At 43.2% G+C, this 19,346-nt stretch overlaps 1 protein-coding gene across 7 annotated transcripts in view; it reads left to right on the top strand.

Moving 5' to 3' along the window:
* Positions 1 to 19,346, top strand: part of Cdc14a (CDC14 cell division cycle 14A) — a 156,189-nt gene that overhangs the window by 9,902 nt on the left and 126,941 nt on the right. For 6 of the 7 annotated variants that reach the window (NM_001173553.2, NM_001080818.2, NM_001378994.1 and 3 more), the window contains one exon: positions 14,222 to 14,297. The exons of the other annotated variant lie outside the window; for it this stretch is intronic. In NM_001173553.2, coding sequence (NP_001167024.1) covers positions 14,222 to 14,297 — 76 coding nt within the window. The remainder of the gene's footprint in view (positions 1 to 14,221; positions 14,298 to 19,346) is intronic. 7 annotated transcript variants of the gene reach the window in all.

Raw genomic sequence — 19,346 nt, 5'->3', positions numbered from 1 at the left:
TATCTGTGGAGCATGTCCTGAGGGCAGACACCCTAATGTGCACGTCTCCAAAGAAGGGAGTGTGTTTATATACACTGTCACTTGGGACCTCATATAGCCTGGTAGCTATAATTATTTGCTGAGTGTCCTGATGAAATGTCACCTTTCTGAGTAAATTATCACCTGAGAAACTATTAACTGGGCTCTTTAAATATGAGAGCATGTTTAGTCTGGATACAGCTGTGTTTGTGCAGAAGGCCGTTGAGTTATTAAAGGATAGTAGAACTCTATGATTGAAATAATGACCTGAAAAGCCTGTGGAACAAATTTAACTAACTGGCTTCATGAGGCCAGGCTATAAGACTGAATTTTTTGTTGTTTCTTTTCTTTTCCTTCTTCCTTCCTTCCTTCCTTCCTTTCCTCCCTTTCCTCCCTCCCTCCCTCCCTCCCTCTTCCTTCCTTTCTTTCTTTCTTTCTTTCTTTCTTTCTTTCTTTCTTTCTTTCTTTCTTTCTTTCTTTCTTTCTTTCTTTCTTTCTTTCTTTCTTTCAGAGAAAGTCTTACTATGGTAGCTCTGGCTGTCCTGGAACTCTTTATGTAGACCAGGCTAGCCACAAACTCTCAGAGATCCAACCTGTCTGCCAACTGAGTGCTGGGATTTAAGGTGTGTACCACTACACTCAATTGAAACTGAAAATTTGAAAATTTCTTCTCTGTCTCTGTCTCTTTATCTGATCTCATTATGTATCCCTAGCTGGCCTGGAACTCAATATTTAGACCAGACTGGCCTTGAGTGCACAGAAAAACCTGCCTGCTCTGACTCAGTCTCTTGAGCACTAGCATTAAAGGTTTGTACCACCATGGCTGCACTCTTACTTGGTTCTTAACAGAGATATCTCTGTGAAGGTCAGAGATATTTTAATAAATCGTAGGCGATAAGAACTTATACTTTAAAGCCTTTAATCCCAGCACTTGGAAGGCAGAGGATAGCTTTCTGAGTGTGAGGCCAGCTTGGTCTACATAGCAAGTTCCAGAATAGCAGGACCACAAAAAGAAAGGAAGAAAGAAAGAGAGAGAGAGAGAGAGAGAGAGAGAGAGAGAGAGAGAGAGAGAAAGGAAAGAAGGAAAGAAGGAAAGAAAGAAAGAAATATATTTTGGGCTTTGCATGTTTTCATAGGCCAGAGTTAAAATATTTACTGTCCCAATAAAACTGCCTTTTTTTTTTTTTTTTCAAAAAGTATTTTTGTAACTGGAGCCTGACAAGGATTTATCTGTGTTGGACTGAACTACCAACAGCAGACAGTATTCTCTTCTCTAGAATGGCTAATTCTTTGGTGTTGAAGTTGGACTCTGTCATCCAAATAGACGCTAACTTTTAATAACTTGGCTCATATTTTTTGGCTCAAGCGTTAGCAAAATCAAATGTGTTAATTGCCAGAACCTTTACGCGCTCCTAATGGTCATCTTGGGCGTTGGAGTTGGATGCCAGTGGTGTGGAAAGCCAGTCGGTTGAGAAGGACAGTGTGTACTATCTCTGCTTTCAGTCATATACTTTCCAATTTCTTCTGTCCTTGGGATTTTCAGAAGAAAGGTACTAAAATTTCATGACAGAGTACTAAATAAGGATGCTGAGCCTGGCTGGAATTTCTTTGGTAGATCCAAGAAATGTCACCAAGTACTTTTTACTTAAGTATAAATTTTTTATTTTTTTTAAAATTCTCCTGATGTAAGTGTCATCTCCGAGGCTTACTGCGTCTATCTGCTAATCTAGATAGACCTTGTCCTGGAAGCGTCAGCCTCCTGTACATTTTTATCTAGACCTAGAATGTTTTCAGCTGAATAAGCTCAACCTTTCTAGCTCTTTCTGAGCAATGACTGGCTGGTTCAACTCAGCTGTCCTGGCTCAAACTCCTCTCCAGCCTCACTGATTGAATCTAACTTCTTTTAGCTTCTCCTGAATTGCTCTGCTTAGCCTCATACTGACTTTGACAATATGTTCTAATCTTCTGGCTCCTTCTCATTCTGTCTCATTTTGTCTTCACCTGTGTCTAGCTTGTTCTCTTCCTGCACCCTGTCTCTGTATCACTGTCCCAATAAAACTGCACTTAACCCCTTTTCCCGGTCTCTCAAATAGCTCCCGTTTCCTTCCTCTTCTCATGAGAGTTGAGCATATCCTCCTCTGTCAAATCTTTCTCTGATTCATCACGTTGTCTGCCCCTCAACTAGACATCACTTTTACACATGGGTGCTTTCTTGTACAAACTAACTTTACCCAAACTTTATTGTTTGGGATTGAAGGTGTATATTAATCTCCAGGTTCACAGTGTGGTCAAATACCCTGCAGCAGTTAAGATGGTCAATCTTGGTTGGGGCTGCAGCTCAATGGGAGAGTATTTTCTTGGCGTGTACAAGGTGTCCTGGGCTTAATCCCCAGCACTGCAATAGAAGAGTAAATAATGACCACTCTTAGTTGGATATGGCGGCTCCTACTTGGGATGCTGAGAGAGGTGGATCCTTGAGTTCAAGGCTAGGTTGGGGTACATAGTGAGATCCTGCCTTAAAAAACAAAATGGGCTGAAGATGTAGCTCAGTTTATAGAGTGTTGCAGTACTGGGTTCAATGTCTGGCATTATGTAAACCTGGCATGGTGGCACAGGTTCGTCACCTCAGTACTAGGTAGTGAGGCAGGAGGAGGGTCAGGAGTTTGAGGTCATCCTGGGATGTATGAGACCCTGTCTCAAAACACCAACTAACCAACCAACCAACCAACCAACCAACCAGTCAACCAGTCAACCAGCCAACCAGCCAACCAGCCAACCAACCAACCAACCAACCAACCAACCAACCAACCAACCCAAACCCTCAATATGGCTCAGATATTCTTTTTTAAAATAATAGAATATCTTTGATGTATTCTTTGACAATTTCATACACGTGAACAATGCATTCTGATCACATGTACTCTAATTCCTCTCTTCGACTCTTCCCAGAAACCTCCATCTTTTTTCCATTCTCTTCAGTCACTCCCAACAACCTCATTTTCGTGCCTTCTCTGTCTGTCTGTCTGTCTGTCTGTCTGTCTGTCTGTCTGCCTGCCTGCCTGCCTGCCTGCCTCTCTCCCTACTTTAATAACCTAGTAAATCTAATTAGTGCTGCCTACTGGAAGACTGATCTTGTTGAGTTCATCTTGGGTGGGTGGCCCAGTGACCACAGTGACTTCTTTGGTGCAGCATCCACACCACATCACAAAGGCAGCATTTTACATCGCTCCTTCCCATCTTACCTTCTTCCCACCGCCTTCCATGATGTTTCCTGAACCTTGGGTTAGGGGTTGATATTGGCGTGCCGTTTAGGGTTGAGCACTCAATAGACACACGCTCTCAATACTTTGCATAGTTACAAGTCTCTGCACTAACCACTGACCACTTCAGAGAGAAGCTCCTCTGCCGAGGTTGAAGGGAGCACTCATCTATGGCGATAAGCATTAACATTTAGAAAGCAGTCTGACATCATGCTCCTTAGGTTCTGCTCTAGTGTCTGTGACCTCCGGAGCCATGATCGGTTTACAGTACTAGGCCTGAATTCATTCCTGTGGAGCAGGCCTCAAGTCTAATCCAAAAGCAGCTGGTTAACCCATAGCCTTCATGCCACTCTTGCATGGCAGGCATATTTTGCCCAGCAGCATTTTTGCTTTTTACATCTTCTGGCCTGAACACATACATTGTAGGTGTTTATTTGACTATGTATGCACCCGTGGACACAGTGTTATTCTGTGGTATGCATTATGAGGCTGTGCACTTACTGATATACATTTACAGTCAATTCTCCTCCTCTTCCCTTTTCCTTCTTTCTTCCTCTTCCTCTTGCAGTACCAGGAAATCAAACCCAGAATCTCATGCATGTTAGGTAAGAACTCTAACACCAGTCTACACTCAGCCCTTACAGGGCTCCATGCTTTCTTTTTGGTTTTCTGAGACAAGGTCTCACTTTGTAGCCCAGGGTGGCCTTCAGCTCACTATGTAGCCTAGGCTAGTCTTGTATTCTTGGTAATCCTCCTTTGTGAGCCTCTCAGGTGCAGAGATTGCAGATGTGAGTCACTATGCTCAACATCTCACCGCCCATTCTTAAATCACGTGATCCACTTCCACCCAATTTTACTTTCATATTTGTTTAAATACCTTCCGCTTTGACCTCTTAGGCTTTGGCAGTGTATAGTTGGACTTTGATCTCCATAGTGATTGTTACTCATTTTTTTTTCAGCTTACTTGAGATAACTGGCAAACACACACACTTGAACTCAAGAGCCCAGTAGTCTCCTTACAGGGTTTGCTTCTCTCAGGCAGCATGAGAGAGTGATTCAAGTGGGTTGTGGGAGATGAAGCTCTGTGCCAGGTCACCCCAGGGCACTTTCATTATTTTGTTTGAACTAGACTCCTAAGACATCAGATGTTCTCACTTGTAAGTTCATAAACACATTCCCAAGCCCAAAGGAAGTGGCTTAGTTAGCCATAGCTCAAAACAACTTAGTGGGGAAATAAAAGGACTGGACACATCTTTTAAAATGAGGCGTACAGGAGAACAACTTGAAATTTGTAAGTGGCTGAAGATTGCTGTGCAAGAGAACACCATGGGGACGGAGATGGAGATGGAGTGAGACTTAGTGGCAGGGCATGGGGTAAGCACAGGTAAACACGGAAGTGCATGAGACAGAACGGAGGTCAGTGCATGAAGACCTCGTTACTGCCATGGTAATTGAAAGACTTCTTCATGGAGTGATGTTTAATGTGGCACAGGCACAGGGCATTTTATGATGTCTGAGACCAGTATTGCCAGTTCTTGGTCACTGTTCTATCTCAAGACCTAACATTGTGCTTAGCATAGGAATGTTGCCCCAGAAACACAAGCAGAATTCATGAGGGGAAGGAGGGAGGGTGGGAGGGAGGGAGGGAGGGAGAGAGAGAGAGAGAGAGAGAGAGAGAGAGAGAGAGAGAGAGAGAGATTTATTCCAGGCAGAGTCTTAGGAAAAGGCGTGTTTAGGAAGAGTGAGAGCCTGTTTGGAGGAGAGCAGTCACAGGTGAGGATGGCTGGTCTGTGGGATCCTGGAATCCACCCACTGGGCTTACTGATGAATGGAAAGAAACTGGTCAGGGCTCTGTGCACAGGTGCCCCATAGTTTGACAGGAGGAATGTTTGAGATACAAATTTCATTACCTTGGATGACTGGGAGAAAGCCACAGGTTAAGTAGGTTTGTGTGTTTTAAGTCTGAAGGAGGAGCAACCTATCTTGTGGTTGTGGTTCTGTTTTGTGTTGTTTGGTGGGAAAGTGGAAGTGAAAAAGGGTTTGTTGTAATGGAGTCTTTGACTCTTGTGGTCTCCAAGCAGAGAATAGATAATACCTGACCAGGATACTTAGCCAGTTGCTGCTTTAAAGTCTGGGGAATTGTGTGGGATAAGCTCATCTCAAATTCTCTGGAGGTATGGTTTGAGTTGGACTTTCTACATTTAATTGTGGAATTTATTGTTTAGCTTTTTGGGCTCTCTTTTCAATTTAATGAAGAAAAAAGTCGGTTTTAAAAAAATAACCCAATACTTACAGGGCCACCAAAGAGTTGCTTGTTGGCTGGGATTTTTCAAGTTCTAGTGTTCTGGCTGAACTGTGTTTAGTCCTTGACAAGCTGGATAAATGACATCTGATTCGTAACCACAACCATTTGTGGTTGGTGATAGGTTCCTCCATAAGAAATGTTTGTGTTTGCTGGAGGTGATGGCTCATGCCTATAATCCTAGTGAGTCTGAGGCAGGAGGATTCCTGTATGTTTGAGGCTAAACTAGGCTACAGAGCTTGTCTCATACAAACATTTAAATCGAACTGTAGTTTTAAATTTAGTGTGTGTGTGTGCGTGCACATATCATGGTGCAAACATGAAGGTCAGAGGATCTCTTTCCATCTCCTCGCAGATTCCAGGGTTGCACTCAGGTTGTCTAGGTTTTGTAGGCAGTACCTTGACCTGATGGACCATCTCTGCAGCTCCTGAACTATAGTTTTATAGTTTTATAAAAGGGAGCCTTTCTATTATTCACAACGTTGGTATTTTGGTTTTCAACATTTTCATATCTTGTTGATAAATGGTAGAATTTACTAGTTTGGTTTACTTTTGTCATACAATATGGTTTTCTTCAGAGATCTAGAAAAGGTGGTTTTTTTGTTTTTGTTTTTGTTTTGTTTTGTTTTTTTCTAAATTGGTCTCTTTCATCAACATATGGAAAGAGGACCATCTAGGAAGTGAGCAGTTCACTAAGATACCTGATACAAAGAATTGGAAAGTTCCATGTGTGTATTTTGGAGGAGCTAGAGACCAACTCAGGGCTTCATCTATGCTAGGCAAGTGCTCTACCATGAAACTACATCCTCCACCTACAAAAATCCTATCTGAAATACCATGTACCATTAGACTTTGTGAAAATGAACCCGTGTTTCTGTCTTAATGAATGGACTGATCATAATTATGTAATTATAAATACATCCGACTAAGCAGTTCTCTGATTCAGAGCAGCTTTCTAAAGATTAAAGGGCCCGGTCAGGTGAGATCCGGCCTTGACTGAGTACGTTCTTGGTCCTGCGCATGGTGGGGTCAGTGCATTTCCCTCTGACTACCATTTGCATCCTGATCTGCTATGAGCCCAAACGTGCAGTGGGAGGGGGCCCCAGAAAACTTGTTTTCTGCACGTTGAGTCTGAAACAAGGCTAGACTCTGTGTGAGACGTATGAACACGGCTAAAAGGCATGCATGGGCTCATAGAAAGCTTTAAAAAGAAACAATCCAACTTTGTTTTTTTTGGCTTCCTTACGAATCGGGCTCACTTGGGTGGCAGATTGGTGAGTTTCTGAGTTGGGATCTTAGCATAAGTTATTTCTTTCTAAGACTTATGTGTGCATATGAGTGTTTTATGTGCGTACTTGTTCATGTGTATGCAGATGTGTGTGTGTGTGTGTGTGTGTGTGTGTGTGTGTGTTGTGTAGTGTGTTTGTTGTGTGGTAGGCCTACTGAATATGAAGTATCTTCCTCAGTTGCTCCTCTTTTTATTTCTGAGACAGGGTCTCTCACTGATTTGGCCAGCAAACTCCTGGGATTCATCTGTCTGCCTTCCCAGGGCCGAGGTTGCAGGTGCATGAGGCTATTCCTGGCTTTTACAGTGATGCTGGGGAACCAAACTCAGGTCCTGATGCTTGCACAACAGGCACTAAACTGATGGCGCCACCTCCTTAGAGCCTGTAACTGATTTCTTACCGTAGACACTTCTTTACCTTCCAAGGATAAGGAATTCCTATAGATAGCATTTGCGTTAGTTGTGAAAATCAAATTATTGATTCTGAGCACCAATGTAGATCTGAAAATATTGAAAATACCTTATTTGCTGGTTGTGAGATTAAAGAGGGGCAGATAGGCCTGCTTAGGAAGTTGTGTGTGGTGGCTCTGTAAAGCGGTGCCTTCATGGTTTCCCTTCTCTTTCCCTAATGCCAGCACCGGACTTGGTTCCCCTGTGCGTATGGCACACATGCCCCACAGCCCTGGGGAACACAAAGTAAATGCTCTGGGACATTTAAGCTAGGAGAAACCTCTTAGAGGGAATTGAAGATGACCTTTTAGAAAGGGCACTGTGATGAATAGTGGGGTGAGCGCCTGTGGGCTGAGGTGATTTATGGAGCAGGCCGCATTTGGAGCATACCAGTAATGAAGATGGGGTGGTGGGAGAAGGCTGTGATGTGCCCCACCTCTCATCTAAGGAGGCTGCTCAGTCTCGCTGCTCTCCGGTCCCTACTCTCTGGTTCCTTCAGGCTTTTGAAAAAAAAAAATCGTTTTTAAGTATGTGAAGGTCTCTGTACATATATGATGTGAGTGCTGCTGCACTTGGAGGCTAGAAAAGAGTCAGTCACCCCGTCATGGGTCACCAGTGTGGGCACTGGGAAATGAATACAGGTCTTCCGGGATATTAGTGAGTGCACCTAACCACTGAGCCATCTGTCCCGCCCCTTAACCTTGCTGTGTACAAAGCTTATAAAGTGTGACCTGTCGTCGGTCACCCCTCTCTAGCCATACTTAGCCTGGAACTGTTTGGAATGTTTAGAATGAAGAGTGTTGTCTTTTGCTATACTTTCCCAAACGAGCCAGTCCTTTACTTATTTACTCAGCCATCCCTGGACTAGGTGCTCAGGATGCCTAGGGACTGTCGTTCAGCTCAGCCTGGTTCAGGGAGCTTGTCCTGCAGTGGATTTCAGACAAAATACTAGTTAAATGTTAAAAGTAGACGATTGAAGTCCGTGGAAGGAGGAGAGAGCTGCAGCATTTTTCTCTTTTGACAGGCGTTGATCTATCCCAGGCTAGCCTTGCACTTACTATGTAGCTAAAAATGACCTGGGATTTGCCGCTAGACCCCATTTTATGCAATTCTGGGGATGAATGCCAGGGCCATGTGTGTGGCTGGCAAGCGCTCTACCAAACGAACTACGTCCCATCCTCAGCCCCCGAAAGACCTTTTGGTCTTTGAAGGCAAGAAACAGGGCCCGTGGGATCTGCACATTTGGAGAGCAGCCAAAGAGGTGGGGATGAGAAGAGACTTCTCTGAGGAAGGGTGGTTGTGCTGAGACCTAAAGCAGGAGTATGTGCTAACCAGGGCTGGGGAGGAGGGTATGAAGAAGGTCTATGAATGAACTCAGACATTCCTTGTGGCTTGAGCTTGCTGGTAATAAAGGTGAGAAAATGTTGCAAAGTAAGTCCCCAAAGAGAGAAGAAGGTAGGAGCTACAGCACGGGGGTGGGGGTGGGGTGGGCTGGAGGCAAGGGGGAGGTGCGGCTTTGAATTCCAGGGGCTTTGGGAGGTGAGGAGATCATAGCCACTGGGTTTAGAGGACTTTTCCCTTTCCAGGCCCTGATTTCAGGAACTGCTTACAAAAAGGTGAGAGCTAGCCTTTTATATATCACCGCCTCTGCCGGAGCTACAGGAATAGACTGGCCGCCCAGTCCTCTTGCTATCCGTGGCAGCTGGTGAATATAAAAGGGTTAACTTACGTGGTCTGAGAATGCTTCTGTGGGAGTGAGTTTTAATCTTAGCAGAGCATTCCCGAAGAAGCCACCTCTTGCTTTTGTTCACTGGAGTCTTGGAGGGGACTGTCCCTTCACTGACTGTGCTTCAGATTGGAAGGACATGAAATACTGGATACTACATAGTCACTCATTTTACAGAAGCGACAGCTGAAGGCTTCTACAACCCTGCCCCGTGCCTAGAGCTAAAGAAAGTGCTAAGTGGAGAAGGTCCTTTATTTTATGGTGTGTGAGGCAGCTGGGATTTCCTGAAAGGATGTGTCAGGGACAGGGGTTGATCCCAAGGCTGAGACTGCAGCCTGGGAATGCAGCGTGATCAGATAGATACCAGAGTCCTGTGTATCCAGTGGTCTTTCATTCTTTTTCAGGCTGTCCTGTACACAGGAAAGTTGGTAGGTGGTCAGCCACTGGCATCTGTAACTGTGGCAAGGTGTGCTCTATCTAAGGGTATGAGCAGGCACTCCGACTGGTGCCCCAGTGTCTTAGGTTAGTATGTACCAAGCAATTAGGATCTTCTGGAAATGTGATCGTTATGCGTTTTCCGTCAGGATCTAAAACATCTTCTGCTTGGAGGGAAACATCAATAGTAAGGCAAACATTAGCTAGTATCAACAACGCTCTTTAAACAAAAACAAACCAATTAAAGATGGGCCGGGGAGATGGGCCAGCGGGCTTGTCTGATAACCCGCATTTACATTGCCAAATCTCACAGGAGTGTCCAGTGCTGTAGCAGCAGACTCTGTAATTCCAGCGCGGCCCTGCTGGGAGATGGCAGGTGGAGACAGGATACTCTCCAGAAGCTCCTGGGCCAGCGAGTCAGGCTCCTACAGAAACAAAGAGACTTTCAAACCTGGAGAGGTGAGGGCCAACACCCAAAGGTTGGCCTTGGGGCCTCAGATCTCCACATTCATAGGTGGCACACATGCAGCTACATACACACTCAGACACACACACACACACACAGAGACAGACAGACAGACACACACACACACAGAGACACTCACACAGGCACACACACACAGACACACACAGACACACACACAGACACACACACAGACACACACACAGGCACACAGACACATACACACACACAATTCATACTGTACACATGAAAAACAAAGTATTGGCATGCCTTATGCTCTTACAATGTAAGGCATCCTATTTTAAAAGCAATATTTCTTTTGATTTCACAAGAGCTATTTGATTAATATGTTTACGTGTAGCATCTTGTTCAGAACGGGTGGCCATAAGTTTCATGGCGGGACTAGGCAGTGCTTGGAAAGTCGTGTTTCTTTTCATTGAGGGGTTGACCAGTTTTGCACAGAGCTTCTAATGTGTAGAGTAAGGCATGGTGGCACTTTAGACAATGATTTCCTTGGGGACAGACACACGGAGATCACAGCTCACTAGAAAAACCAAAGACAATCGTAAGCCCTCAGCACTGTAAATCTCGTGAGAAGAGCAGGGCATGCTGGGTACACTGCGGGTCATGTAAATCCAGGGGGCCCTGGGAAGTGTTTTCTCTGGTCTTGGGCTTCTCTTCCGTGGTCCTTTGAGAAGGACACAGCCTTCCTTCTTTCTCCCTCCTGCCAACTTCCACCTGCTGACTCCATATACTTCAGTCAGTTCTTTGAATTCCTTTGCTGTCAAATCAAAATGGTTTTGGCTTTTTACACTTATTGAATTGGATACCAGATGCCTGATGTTCAATTCTTAAACTTGTTGAGATTTACTGTAGCTATCCAGCTATAATTTGACAACATTGTTGGAGGAAAAGCATGCATTGGTGAGGAGATCAACTTCTTTAATCATTCATTTGGAGATGAAGGAGCTGTGATATAATGAACTATGCCCAGCTAGCCCAATGAGACTGGAATATCACCCCCCACCCGGCACCAAGACAGTGGGAGCGAGGTCTTTGTTTGCCTTTGAGTCGAGATATTATGCTAGAATTTGACAGAATGGAGATGCACTAGTCAATGTTTGGACTGTAAGTTCAAGGGAGTCTATTTTCAGATTTTTTTCTTAAAAAAATAAATCGTGTGTGAGTCTCTTTATGTGTATTGTTTCAGGGGCTAGCAATGGATTCTCCTTCTCCCTTTCCCTCTCCCTCCCCCCACCCTTCCCCCTCTCTCATCAGGGTTTCTCTGTATAGCCTTGGTTATCCTGGAACTTTCTCTGTAGACCAGGCTAGCATTGAACTCACAGAAAGTCTGTGCTGGAATTAAAAGTGTATGCTACCACTATCTGGCTAGGGATGCCTTTTTGAGTGGCTTCTCTCATTTTTTGGGGGATAGTATCTGTCACTCAAAGCACTTTATTGGTATCTATTTTTTGGTGCTCAGCAATTTCTTATTTGTGGTGGCCAGTGTTGCTTCCATGGTCTTGTCATCTTGACAGGTGTTGTCCATCATTGCTGCTCACAGGCCAGTTCTGCAGGCTTTCCCCTCATGTGGCTTTTGAGTCGTTTTGATGGGAAATGTCTTCAGTTTTCAGATATGAAAACTGAAATTCTCATTTGTCAGTTTTAAGTAGCTAGCCTACATCTATTCACCAAGTTGGAGAATTGCAGATCGTTGTAATGATGAGGCCTGTATTTGGTTGACTTGATTTTGTGTGAGGAGACCCACTTCACTTCCTTGAAATATATATATATATATATATATATATATATATATATATATATATATATTTATAGTGTACATAGATAGGTGTTTTGTTCACATGCATGTCTGTGTGCTATATATGTGCAAAACGCATGAAGGCATTGGATTTCCTGGGACTGAACTTACAGAGGTTGTGAGCCCCTATGGGAGTACTGGGGATTGAACCCTGGTCCTCTGGAAGAGCAGCCTCTAAACTGTTACCTCTTTAGTCCTGATTTGTACTTTCTTGAAGCTTGCTCAGCATGAATTTCAAAAGCTGAGATAAATGACCAAAATTCCACATTTAATGGACAATATGCATGTTCTAATAGAAAAGAAAGGGCGAGGTATGTTTGTTTGTTAAAAAGCACTGTTTCCAATAAATCCAAGAACAAGGAAATCTGCTATAAAAATAGTGTTGCTCTAAGCAATGTGGTTAGGTATTTGTTAATTAAATACTTGGTTTGTTTTCATTTCCTCCCCTGGCGCTGGACAGTGAACCCAGGCCTTGTGTATGCTAAATGTGTGCTGTGCCAACCATACACCCCCAGCCCTCATCTTAGTGGTTTTCAGTGGGTTCTTGTTTATATCTATAGCCTTGCATCACACTGGGAACTTTAGATATAAGTTAACATCATTCTGGAAACTTTAGAGGTGAATAAGGAACTTTTTTACTTCAGTTCATTAGAAGTCTCTTTTTGGGCCATCTTGTGTTATCTTTTTCCAGAACGCTGTGCACAAAAGCAGCCAATTTTAATGCTATAATGTAAGTTCTAAACCATACCCACCCGAAGGCCAGTAGGCAATGGCTGACTTGTAGTTGGCGTGACATATGTGATTTGGGTGGCAGAAAACAAAAATTAAATATCTTCCTCATTAGGAGGACGTTCTGGAGATGGATTTCTTTGCAAACTTGGTGGTATTTAAGACATTTGTGCTCCAGGCTGAGTTGAATTTAGAGTACTAATGAGCATTTCTCCACGATGCTTCGGTTTTTGTTGCATCGCATCTAGGACATTCTTCCAAATATGTAAGGTCTAAATAAATAGAGTTCTTGATGGGGAAGCTCAGGATGTAGTTGATGGGGCAGAATCAACATGTAAAATTCTCCATAATATCTGTTGTTCTGTGCCCTTTGCTGAAAGAGCACTGAAATAGTAAGTTTTGAGGACTTCGAGCAAAACTCAGTTAGGGCCCCCTAATGTGACTGGAAGGACTTTGTGGAGGTTACATTTTAAGGCCATCTTGAGGACGCTGAGTGACGGGGGGGGGGGGGGGGGGACGACGAGTACTCTAGGTAGGAGGCCTGATGTGAGTGGAGGGTTGTATCAGGAGTGGAGACGGGTTTGGAGGTCAAGGGGTGGATGTGTCTTGTGGAATGGTGATCTTGAAGGGGACCTGTCAGGAGGCAAGATCAGCTGAGAGGCAGAGAGTGTGTGTGTTAGTTAAGCTTTGGTTGCTGGCTGGGGGAAGCATCCCTGAGTAGTGAGGAGCCGCTCAGCATCGAAAGAAGTGAGATTGATGAGATGTAACGTTGTTGAGAAGGAGACTGAGCAGTCCACTCGAACATGGCTAGTATGAAGGGGAGCTTGGCTTCTCCATCGTGGGAAGGGACCAGAAAGGGAAGGGGTTTAATGAGATTGGCTGCTCATTTGATAAAAGAATTGGTTTTGCTCTACTGTGTTTGAGAGGTTTCATGCTCAGTGAGTCAGAAAAGCTTAGGGCTAATTTGAAGGAAAGGTGGCTTGTCAGCACACTGAGGTGTTGAAAGCCTGTTGGAAAGGTAGGTCCAGCTGAGGGGAAAGACATACTGCTTCCAAGAAACCCAAGAACAGGACAGTCTCTGCTGTAAATACAGCGTTACCCTAAGCAATGCAGTTAGGTATCTGTTTATATGTGATTCTCATTTCTCCCACATTGGGTCACCGCTTTGACTCATGACAGTGGATAAGAGAGATTGCGTACAGGTTAGTGACTGTATTCTGGAGAGTCAGGGGAATAGAAGAAGGGTCCAATATGTCTTATAGTACAGGAAGTTCAAGAAGAACAGACAGGAAAAAAAAATCACTGCACATAAGAGGATTGAGGGAGTTTGAGGGGAAGACTTGGAATTAGCATAGAGTTCCTGAGCTTGCTGATGGAGTTGGTGAAGAAGTAGAAGCAGAAGAGAGTAGTTCCACACTAGCAACTCTACACTCCTCATTTCCTTGGCTGCTTTTCAATTCTTTCACCTAAATGGCACAGTAGGAAATTAAAAGGACTTAAAACTCAAAATTGCCCAAACAGTTGTGTGTTAAGAAATTGTTTAGAAGAACTGTGGAGTAGAAGGAGGGTGGAGCTGAGTTCCATGGCCTGGCACGGACCAGATCACTTTTGTGTTGAACCTTCCTAAAGGTGATTGGAATTTGATTACAGATTAGGTGAGGTTAAAAGTGAACATCTATGTTACTGAAAACTGCGCTTGTACTAAATGCTATTTTATATATGTATATATCTCAGTTTCTATGCAGATTTTGGACCTCTGAACTTGGCAATGGTGTACAGATACTGCTGTAAGCTAAACAAGAAACTAAAAGTGAGTATTCTAGATGTGTTTATGTCTTGAAATGAAAATGTTTAAGCCAGAAAACCTGTCCGGTTGGGACGGTTTCGCACACATGTGATTTAATCGGGTTGTTTAGATCTTTAGAAATTTGCGAGAGGTCACCCAGGAGTTGAAATCGATCCCCTGGATTATACCACAAAGGACATGTCAACCTCATTCTTTCCTCAGGACAACTGCAATATGAGCTGAATGAAGTCACTGCAATCATGATCTAAGAGAGGCGCACAGCCTTTCAGATTCCGAACGAGTCTCTATCGGATTCCTTCATGGGATAATTTTCTTAACGCCCTCACGTCTGCTTGTAGATGCTGTTATGAGGTGATGGAGGAAGGGTCTCATCAGGAGTAAAACCAGGTTTTGTTTGGTCAAAATGGAAAAGTTTGCATATTTATTAAACATCATCTGTGTAGAGTTAATGACCAAGTAAGACCCCTGAATTATGTGCTGTGACAGAATGTGGGAAGGCATTCAGTATTAGCCTGCAGTGTTTATGTTATTACATGAGATCCTTCTCATTTTCTGTATGTACGTATGGATTTTGTCATGCGGGCTTTTTTCCTTTTAAACTTTGAGTGCATAAGAAAAGTAACATTTATAATACTAGGATTATTAAACTTTACTAAATGAAAAACAATATTTATATTTTTCTTCCAACTTATAAATGAACCTCTTGGATGTTTCAGTTTAGAAAATGGGACACCACAAGGTATGTGTGTAAGATAATCAAGGACTCGTAAGCTTGGTGTCATGATTCTCTGTGTTGGATACGGTGTGGTTGTTCTACAGTACAGTGTCTTACACACATAGCGGCTCAGTGATTGCCTTTGGATTTTGGTTGAACTTAGATATAAATATAGTTTGGCAGAGTATTTCCTATAGAATATATTGTATGCTTTATACATTTACATATTTTTGGCATCCACCTCAGCATGGTATATGGTCATACAATGACATTTCGGTTAAGCATTATATAACACACACAAAAAACCGGTCACACCTAACTCATTTAGGAATTAAAGCATGCACTATTATCTGACTTGAAAAATATGTCGTAAATTCATTCATGTAAACAAGGTCCAAGAAGACACTATCTGTAGTTTAGAAAAATAGATATTTGTATGATTCCAAAGAAATAAATAGTCTTTTTAATATAAAATGAACTTTAAATGACTGAACTAATAATGAAAGGATCATTAGTCAATGCTTGAGTCTTATCCTTGGTGGTCTAGGGGATCTCTCTCTCTCTCTTTCTGTCTCTCTCTCTTGTGTGTGTGTGTGTGTGTGTATACATATATGTGTGGTATGTGTGTGTGGGACTAGAGGAGGACACTGGGTGTCCTCTATCACTCTCTACCTTATTCCATTGAGACAGAATCTCTCACTGAACCCTGAGCTTACCATTTGGCTAGCCTGTGTAGTCAGCAAGTTTCTGGGCTCTACCTTTCTTTGTCTTCTAGGTCTGGGGCCACCAGTCTATGTAGCTAGCCCACCTCCCACCTTTACATAGGTACTGTGGATCCAAGCTCAGGTCCTTATTACTTGTATAGTAAATGATCTTACTCACTAAGCCATCTCTCAAGCTCCTATTTCCTGGTTACAGTATCAGGTAGTTGGCATGAACCATGTATTACAAGTAACCATATGTGACCCAAAAACTATCTGGAGTTAACAAAGAGAAAGAAATCATTATTAGGAAGTTGAGACTGTGCATCTAACTCAGAGTTCTACTATAGTAATTGTAGAAGAGAAGATGGTTTGAATTCTTTTCTACCATATTCTATACCTAACAGTTTTGGTAAATGCATATGAAAACTTGTTTAAATTTCCTTTCATTTCCAAATCTTCCTTACATCATTATGAAAGTTCATTAAGGTTCAGACAGTCCCTTGGTTTATTCCAGTGATCAGTAATCAGCCATATATGCCTGGAATGACATTTTTAGCTTTAATAAAATGAGTGGGCACTTTGTAGCTTTCTGAAGAATTGACTTTTCAAAACTCCAATGTTAATAAGTCTTGGGCTCTTTCAATAAACAATATCAAATGGAATCTCTGTATCAGGAGACAAAAGTTTACTTGAGCAATCCAAAGCCAGAATTGCTTTGGATTTGTGGAATCCATTTTTCATCAATAAAGTAAGAATTCTAGCCAGGCATGATGATGCACACCCTTAACTCCAGCACTTGTGAGGCAGAGGCAGGTGGATATCTGTGAGTTTGAGGTCTCTTCTCCACAGTCAGTTCCAGGACAGCCAAAGCCACACACAGAGAGACCTTGTCTCAAAAAAGAAACACTAAATTTCAAAAATTAAGCTGACATGCCAAATTACCTTCCTAAGGTCACATCTATAAATTCAGATCGGAAAGCTAAGTGTTCTTACAGAAGGTTTTTAAATACTTGCTTCAACCTGAGCGCTGTCATTTCCTGTGGGGAAGCTGGCCAGTGTACTTTTAGGAATCTAAATGATAGCTGTGAAGACTGGAACAGATCACAGGGCGAGATGGAAGCCTAGGAAATGTGTGACCTGCTCAGAGCCCCAGGTGTAGTCGGGGCTGGTGTCGGGGCTGGTGTCACTCTTACCTTTGCCCGGGGGGAGGAGGGATCACGGGGCCTTGGGTTTAGGATCCATCTGGGTTTATTGTCCCAGTTGTTTCTGGGCCTTTTTACCTTTCCAGTGGCTGTGACTGCCATCCTGGCTGTGAGGAAACTCAGACTCTTTGCTCTCCTATTTGGAAATTACTTTCTCGTTACACATGCGTCCTTCTGCCAGCAGCACCTCTATACTTGCAATCTCTTCACCCTCCCAGAGCACTGGTCCCTGACTGATGTCTCTCCTTTGCAATCCGCTGTTCCTCATCTTGACTGGGGCCAGGGCACCTCGCTGCCATGCCTCCTCCTGTGGATGATTTCATGTGCTGATTTCCTGGGCACGGCCGTCCTCTTGCTGTCTTGAGCCTTGGACTCCTCCTTCCCCCATGATGTATTTGGTTTGTCACCACAGCCTTTTGGATTGATCTGGCTACAGTCTTTGTTGTGTGTTCTCACGTATGCGTGTGCGTGCGTGCGTGTGTGTGTGTGTGTGTGTGTGTGTGTGTGTGTGTATGTGATGCTTGCTGTGATGTGTGTGCGGAGGTCAGAGGACAATCTCACAGGAGTCAGTTCTCTTCCATTATGTGCTTGCCTGGGATCGAACTCAGTTTGCCAGCCAGGCTTAGTGGCAAGTACTTTGACCTGCTGAGCCAGCTTGCTCTCCTCCCTCTTAGCATTATTTTAGTTAATAACTTCTTGTTGGCATTCTTCTTGTGTGATGTTTAAACAATCACAATTTAATTAATTAATTAATTTTAAAAATTTTAATCACTGCTTTAGGCACATGTTTTCTAGTTTTGGAATTTTTATTCCTTCAAGTTAAGATTTTATGATTTTTTTCCCCTCCCTAGTTTTATGCCTGAGGTACATAGACAATTTTTGCTGTGAATCTCTAAGTTTCTCATTTCTTAGATGTCATAGATTTTCTTTTCATGCTTTGAGATGATTTACTGCAAATTTACTAATTTTTTTCTTTTGCTGCATCCATGCACATTTGATTCCCAGTGACTTTAGTTTTAATTATGATGGCCAGAATGAAAAAGAATATTTATTAACTATTTGCTTCAAGTGCCCCAAACAAAAAAGCATCATGCCCACGAGCAACAAAAGCGTCTGCTTGTTTTAAAGCGCTTGATAGTTGTTACTAAGGCGTTACATACACGTCGTAGGTCAGAGTTTGCTGGCTCTGATCAAGTCTCCCTGTGAAAAAGCAGTGACCAGAGAGGAGAGACCTGGTCTCAGAGGCGCAAGTACACCGGACAAAGCAGTGTGCCGCTTAGTGGGAAGCGACATCCGTGGCTGACAGACGAGGGCAGGAGTGTTCATCCTGGAATCTCAAGGGATCTATAAATCCTTAAACTGCACAGACACTTTGATGTGTACTTTTATTTTTCTTCGGAGACGACCCACAGCTCCTTATTAACCCTCAAAAGTATCCTTGGCTCAGACAGCGCTAAGAAAACTGAGCTATAACATAAGTGCTTCAAGGCTGCAGCAGGAGACAAAATTGGCAGTTCAAACAAACAAACAAACCCCCCAAAAACCAAAAACCCAAACCAATACTTTCTCCTAATTTAATCAGTTAAAAAAAAAAAACCTGAAAGCTAATTGAAAAATCTGAAGGTTTAATAAAAGTAATACAATTGAATAAGCTTTTCTTAATAGAGTTGGTACATTGTTACATATTGATTTTTCTTTTCCTCAGAGAAACAAACTTTCAGCTTGGGCTAAAAATAATTAGAAAAAAAAAAAAAAAGGGGAGCTGTTTTTTCTAGGGCAGCAACTAAAAAAAAAAAAAAAAAAAAGCAGCCGCTGCTATGAATCAACAGGACAATTACTGTAATCTTGGACCATTTTGAAAGGATTCAAAGAATATTCAGAGCCATTTACAAAGCACCCCCATTACCTTTCCAGCATAAAAGAGCAAAAAGAGGCAAGAAGAGCGGACGTCCTGGAAGAAAGGATTGCATTAAAGCCTGGAGGGGCCTGGCAGGGGTGGGTTCTGGGAATGCCCTTGTGGCTGAGTGGCTGGGAGCAGTAATTCTACCCTGGAACCCAGGCAGCCGCCGCACTCTCAGGTCGTAGTACACAAGAACTCTTTTGATGTAGCGACAGACACCCTCTTTCTATAAGTACAAAAACACGCCACGATCTCCTCACACAGTCCTCTTCTGTCTCAGGTTGAAGGGACTGAGGAGCACAAAAGCGAGCTACTTTCTGGAGACAGTCCTTGTAGAGGTAGTGGGGCTGTAACTCACGGCATCAAGCGCATTTCGAGCTTGTAAGGCTAGACGTGGACGTTTTGTATGCATTCAGAGATGCACAGGCTTGTAAGTGAATTCTCTCAAGTGTCTTTAACCGTTTGATCAGAATTATCACATGCACGCATGCGTGCGCGCGCACACACACACAATCCCCCACTCACCCTTTG

Source organism: Mus musculus, chromosome 3, assembly GCF_000001635.26.
Source record: "Mus musculus strain C57BL/6J chromosome 3, GRCm38.p6 C57BL/6J".
Lineage (NCBI taxonomy): Eukaryota > Metazoa > Chordata > Mammalia > Rodentia > Muridae > Mus > Mus musculus.
Note: the sequence above shows the minus strand (reverse complement) of the source record. Positions and strands in the feature narration are given on the sequence as shown.